This window comes from Galeopterus variegatus, unplaced genomic scaffold, assembly GCF_000696425.1.
Source record: "Galeopterus variegatus unplaced genomic scaffold, G_variegatus-3.0.2 Scaffold9698, whole genome shotgun sequence".
In the NCBI taxonomy this organism is placed as follows: Eukaryota; Metazoa; Chordata; class Mammalia; order Dermoptera; family Cynocephalidae; genus Galeopterus; species Galeopterus variegatus.
Window position 1 is genome coordinate 549 of NW_007735809.1, and position 6,736 is coordinate 7,284.

The 6,736-nt window shown below is 36.4% G+C and overlaps 1 protein-coding gene across 1 annotated transcript in view; it reads right to left on the reverse strand.

The window, feature by feature from the left end:
* Nucleotides 1-227: 227 nt before the first annotated feature.
* The window catches only part of LOC103609506 (zinc finger protein 717-like), a 20,092-nt gene continuing 13,583 nt past the window's right edge, over nt 228-6,736 (reverse strand). The window contains 4 exon segments of the mRNA XM_008593814.1: nt 228-483; nt 485-2,136; nt 3,848-3,940; nt 4,185-4,311. Coding sequence (XP_008592036.1) covers nt 424-483; nt 485-2,136; nt 3,848-3,940; nt 4,185-4,311 — 1,932 coding nt within the window. The 3' untranslated portion in view covers nt 228-423.

Sequence of the window (6,736 nt, forward strand, 5' to 3'; positions counted from 1 at the left end):
TATCAAAAATCTTCAAAAATAAATAAAAACAATAAATGAAACAACTACAACTGAAAAGCAACACACACTAACAATTTACATAGCATTCCCATTTTTTCCAGTATTATAAGTAATCTACACAAGATGTAAAGTACACAGCAGGAAGTGAATTGGTAATACACAAACACTACACCATTTACAGAAGGGACTTGAGCATCAGCAAATTTTTATATCTATAGGGATCCTCAAGACATTCTTCAATACCTGAGAACAACTGTGTATTTATAGGTCTTCTTCTTGATGTAAGTTCTTTGATGTCTTGAGGTATGACTTCTGGCAAAATCTTTTCCCGCACAAATTATATTCACTGAGATTTTCCTTTCTGTGAATTCTTTTTTGTCTGTTAGGGGGAATTCCAGTACAGGACCTGTCACATTAAATTCATCAGGAGTTTTTTCCTGTGTTAGTATCCTGATGTCTTCGCAACTGTGACTTTGTAAAAAAAACTTTTTCCACATTCATTACATTCACATGGCTTCTCACCTGTGTGTATTCTCTGATGCATGCTGAGGTTTGACTTTTGGTTAAAAGCTTTTCCACATTCTTTACATTCATATCGTTTCTCACCTCTGTGAATTCTCTGATGCCTGCTGAGGTGTGACTTTTGGTTAAAAGCTTTTCCACATTCTTTACATTCATATCGTTTCTCACCTCTGTGAATTCTCTGATGCCTGCTGAGGTTTGACTTTCGGTTAAAAGCTTTTCCACATTCTTTACATTCATATCTTTTCTCACCTCTGTGAATTCTCTGATGCCTGCTGAGGTTTGACTTTCGGTTAAAAGCTTTTCCACATTCTTTACATTCGTATGGTTTCTCATCTGTGTGTATTCTCTGATGCATGCTGAGGTTTGACTTTTGGTTAAAAGCTTTTCCACATTCTTTACATTCGTATGGTTTCTCATCTGTGTGAATGCTCTGATGCATGCTGAGGTTTGACTTTTGGTTAAAAGCTTTTCCACATTCTTTACATTCATATGGTTTCTCACCTGTGTGTGTTCTCTGATGCTTGCTGAGGTGTGACTTTAACTTAAAAGCTTTTCCACATTCTTTACATTCATATGGTTTCTCACCTGTGTGAGTTCTCTGATGCTTACGGAGGTGTGACTTTAACTTAAAAGCTTTTCCACATTCTTTACATTCAGACAGTTTCTCACATGTGTGAATTCTTTGATGCCTGCTGAGTTTGGACTTTTGCTTAAAAGCTTTTCCACATTCTTTACATTCATAATGTGTTTTCCCTGTGTGAGTACTCTGATGCATCCTGAAGGATGATTTCTTGTTAAATGTTTTTCTATATCCATTACATTTGTAGGGCTTATCACCTGGGAGAGCTCTCTGATGCATGCTGAAGACTGACATTTGGTTAAAATCTTTTGAACTTTCCTTACATTCATAAGTTGTTTTACTTTTGTGACTTCTCTGATGCCTGTTGAGGGTTGACTTTTGGTTAAAAGCTTTCGTTGCAGATGTTCCCTGATATGAGATAAGGTATGACTGCTTAATAAAAGATTTCTGACATTCACTGTATTTATCATGTTTCTCTCCTGTGTATATAATCTGATGTTGAGTATGTTTAGCCTTTTTATACATTTTCCCACATACATCACCTTGAAAAGTTTTCTTCCTTACCTGAGTTATCTCTTGGGCAATGACAGATGACTTATTACAGGCTTTCCAATGTTCACTGTATTTACAAGTGGTCTCACCCATATAAATTATCTTATATGCAAATATTATTGGCACTGTGTTGCAGGATTGTCCTTTTCCACTATATTCAAAAAGTTGCCCAGCTTGAATCTTAGGATGCTGACTAAGATTCTCATGATAACTCTGTGATTTCTCAGATATATTATACTCATCAGGTTTCTTTCCAGCACACATAGCATCAGTCTCTGGAAGAAGTGCATTCTGATATTCATTAGACTCCTCATGCCCCACTCCTGAATAGTTTTCATTATTTATAACCAGATTTAAAATATGCACTGAATATGCATTCTCCTCAGTTGATTGGTTGCCACTGATGAGTACACCTTGCCACAAGTATCTACCTTGACTTTCTTGACTCCTCTCAATTAGGTCATTGACTTTCTGGACATCTGAAATGAGAAAAAAAAAAAAAAAAACCCACATCCATGAACGACACATAAGCATATTTTATCACATGCTTGTGTAAAGTGAGAGAAGTTTCTCCCAACCCAAGTAATAAAAGATTTTATAAAAATCAATAATGCATATTAGTTTCAGGAGTATATGGGTTTTGTTCATACTGACAATGCTATGTTGTATTAATATATTTTCTGACATTATATGACATTCTTTCTTTGCTTCTTTATTCATTTTGTTGTTAAATCATGATGAAATATCTGATAATTTTTACTTTTCCTAATTGCATATTTCAAATAATTGCTTATCACCTTCCATTTGTTTTTAACTCTACTTTATTTTTTACTCTTTTATTTTTACAGTTTTTACTCTATTTTGTTTTTATAACAATAGTGGTTATCTCCTGCAGCTCTTTTTCTCATTCTTCTGCTTTGAATATGGCCAGGTTTTCCTTCATTGGCTACTTCCAGGTGCAAAATGATCCCAATTTTCATCCATATGGAGGAAAATGACTTAGGTTAAGAACTTTGCATTAGTGTTTCTATACTTTTTACTCTTCCTTAGGAAATGGATATAGGCATGTGGAAGTTTTAGAAATAATAAAATCTTCTTTTACCTACCCTAAACAGAGCCTCCCACAAGTTACTCATTTAACCTGACTTACTGTGCTTCAAAAAACCATTACTCTACAAGAAACTTTAGTCCATCCCTACGGACACCCTGCTGGTCTAAAATACTTGGTTCCACAACCAAGGCTTTGGCCACCATCTTTGGAAAAGGTGCTTTTGACTCCTTATAAAATCAACTGGTATTATGTTCCCAAACTCTGGAAAACACACTCCCACTTGATAATTCATTGCTCATGAAAGCTTTAGTATTATGCACTGGTGTTTTGCATGGCTAGTACACTCATAAAAAATAGAGTCTCCTGTACATTTCTAAGTTTGTTGTTTTAGAATGATTTCTACAAAAGAAGAGGAAAATACTAACTTCAAATTCCACTTCCAAAAAGCAATCTCAGTCCCTCAACTTGAAACCCTTGGTTGACTTGACCTTGATACCATGAGTTTCCTGGTTCTTCTATAAAATTCAGAACTCTCCTTTTCCATGCCCTATGCTCAGTCTGCCTCAGCTCCATAATTTCTGATGTGGTGGTATAAAAGGCTCATACCTGGACCTCTTTTCTTATTTTCTTATCAACTTCCTATGTGATATCCTGCACTACTTTGGGATTCTGCCAAGGATCCCCACCAAAAACAAGGCCCTTACCACATGCAGCCCCAGACCTTGGAATGCTGAGCTGCCAGAACAGAACAGTTTGTATCTTCATAAATTACCCAGTTACAGATATTCTGTTTTAAGTAACACAAAAGAACAGAGTCTGAAAAACCATGTCCATGACAGTGCAGGACGTGAGGGCAACTGAAATATTTGAAAAAGTCAACAGCAAAAATAAATGTCAAAGAAGAGAAATGTGGAGATTATATTTTAGGAAAATACATTGTTGAAAAACAGTAAAATAAAATATGGAGATATATATGTAGGAATCCATCTGAGAGATTATATAATACCTGTGTTTGATGCAAGGCGAGAAGCCAGCATCAGCTCAAGGACCTGTGGAAAAATTGCTAGAAAAAGCTGAACACAGCCAAGATCTGCTGGGTTTTACTCTTCCTGGACTCTGCCCATGATGTGCTTACTAACCTGGGAGGCTCTGGTCTGGGTGTTCTTTTATTATCCAAGGCTCTGCTCCTTTCTCCAACTTGAGGCTCACCTCAGGTTTACTAATCCAGTACCCTGTTAATGGGAAGTAATATAGGACTTTATAAAATTGCAAAGCCTAATCCTTGGAAGAATGACAAGACTTCAGCTCCAGAAATTATACAATAAAGAGACCAATTTGAAACTTTTGTTAAATATGGATGACATATTTTTCATGAAATGTAATTTTACCAAATATTATAAAACCCTATAAAACATTCCTATTTTTATAAAAAAACCAAAATGTTTCTCCTGAAAGTTACTGTGGAGTTGCACTCACCCAATGACACCAGGCTGCTGTAGGTCTCCAGCATGACATCCATGTACAAAGTCCTCTGAGCATCATTCAGGTCCCTCCACTCCTCCCAGGTGAAGTCCACAGCCACATCCTCAAATGACACCAACTCCTGTAATGGCACATTGATCTCAATTCGAGCCACCAGCCCTGGGTCACAAAACAGGAATCTCAGAGATCACAGTTCTGTGAGGATGAGTGTCTTATGGGTTAGATAAGGTGCTGCTTTTCTATTCTCCATATAGTGGAGAGAAAAAAAAAACCAAGCAAGAATATCTTGTCACTTTAATAACATATTAATGACTAAAAATATGAATACAAAGCTTACCATATAGCTGTGAACCATTCTTCTTGCTAATTATAAAAGTATGAATAAAATGCTGCTTCTCCAAGAAGTTTATAATCAGGTTTGAAAACATAAGTATAAATACATACCTGAACCAGTGTGTCAGATTAACAAATTTTGAGAGAAGTTCAATAGAGAATGGGGAAAGAAAGATAAAATATATTTCTATGCTGCACTCTGTTTGCATTCCACTGAAATACCAAAGATGTTAAGCTCTTCCATGTGAACCACATGTTCTCATGACTATGAGGCAACAGTAAAACTGCAGTCACAAGAACAAAGGAAGACACCCCACATTAATGAAACTACACATGGCACCATGTCTAAGTGAATGCCCATGGGTGGTGATACACTATTAAAGAAACACATTATGGAATGCTTCTGCATTTACATATTTTTCTATTTCAAAAAGTGAAACATTATATGTAACTGCTGCTTTTAAATTACTTGTAAATTGAAAGCATATACAAAGGCACTCCAAAATTTCCTTCCCCCATGCCAAAGGATTGCTTGTGTCTGCATGAGAGTGAACACTGCCACTATCTAGACACAGAGTGTAAAGAATGTGGTTTTGTAAATATAAATCAGTTACATACTAGATTTACAATTTAATAGTCATCCACAAGAAGGAGAATGGAAAAAACTTTAGTGAGAATCAGCAGAAGAAAACAGGGTGTTTGAAGACCAGCTGCACTAGAACATAGAGCAAGGTTGGTTAGCTAGTTCACTTCAGAGAGCATACTTCTGTTAACACTAAGGTCACAGGGTCAGATCTCCCTACAGGCCAACCAACAGAAAATCAGTCAATCAATAAATAACAGAGCAGTAAGCATACAGAAGAAGAAAGTAATATAGAAACAAAAAGCAGGAAGACAGGAAGACACTGTGGTACTAAATTCCTGTGTAGAAAATAAGAGTGTTTTACTCTCAGGCTTTCTACATAATTACAGCTAATTACGTACTGGCACAGTAAAGTGTAGCTTTTAGAATGACAGAAAAATATAATGGGCAGAAATAAAATAGACTTGAATATATTATACTTGAAATATCTGTGGGAATGTCCAAATGGCAACTGGATACATGATCCAGAGTTCAAAAGAGATCTAAGCTGAAGATAAAGATCTGGAAATGCATCAGTCCATTTCTGTTGCCTGTAACAAAATACCTGGAATGGGGTGATTTGTTAGAAAATGAAATTTACTGCTTGCAGATTCAAAAGCTGGGGAGTCAAAAGTCAAGGGAACACATCTGGTGGAGACCTTGGTGGAGATGACAGTGACCCAGCGGTCTCACATGGCAGAAAATGGTAGGGCAAAGAGAGGTCAACCCCTCATGTTTTCTTTTAAAGCCCTCAGAACCACATCCCTGCCCACCATTATTAACCCATTCATTAAGGTATGGTCCTACCCTCTAATCACATCATTAAGGCCCCATCTTTCAATTACCAAATTAGGATTACCCACCATCCTAACTGTCACAGAGAGGGTCAAGTTTGGGGACATTCAGTCCAAGGCATGGAAATATCAAAATTTCAATGTTATGTGAAGCCATCAGAATGAATGAGCAAACCTAAGAGCTTCCAAGTAAAAACAAAACAAAACAAAAGAACAAGGACAGTCAGCAGAAGCACTTTATCTTTAAACATAAGATAGAGGAAAAGAAATACAATGTGAAAAACAAAAACAAATTTTCTGAATTTATTCCACAATTAAAGGAAAGCTCAGTATTAAAAAGTCTACCAATATAATTCATTATATGAATACATAATTCATTATACATACATATATATATACACACACATATTTGCATTTGGTCTGTTTGGAAATCCAACATATTTGAAGTCCTATGAGTGAAAATCCTTTAAATAATTATATAGATGTTAGAAAAATACACAGGGGGCAAGCCAGTATAGGGATCAATCTGTGGTCCTTGATAGTATTGGCACCACACTCTCACCAAGTGAACATAGCTGACCGAACATAGTGGAGAAAAGAAACCTCTCAGTTTAAGGATAGATCAAAGAAATTAAAAACTGAATTGCATACACACACAGGAAAAAGACAAAAGGAACAGGACATAATATCTGAAGAGTGTTTGACAATGTCAAAAGTAGTAATATAAAGTAATGATAAAGGGCCGGCCCGGTGGCGCACTGCTACAGTGCGCCGCTTGGGAAGCGTGGCGGCGCTCC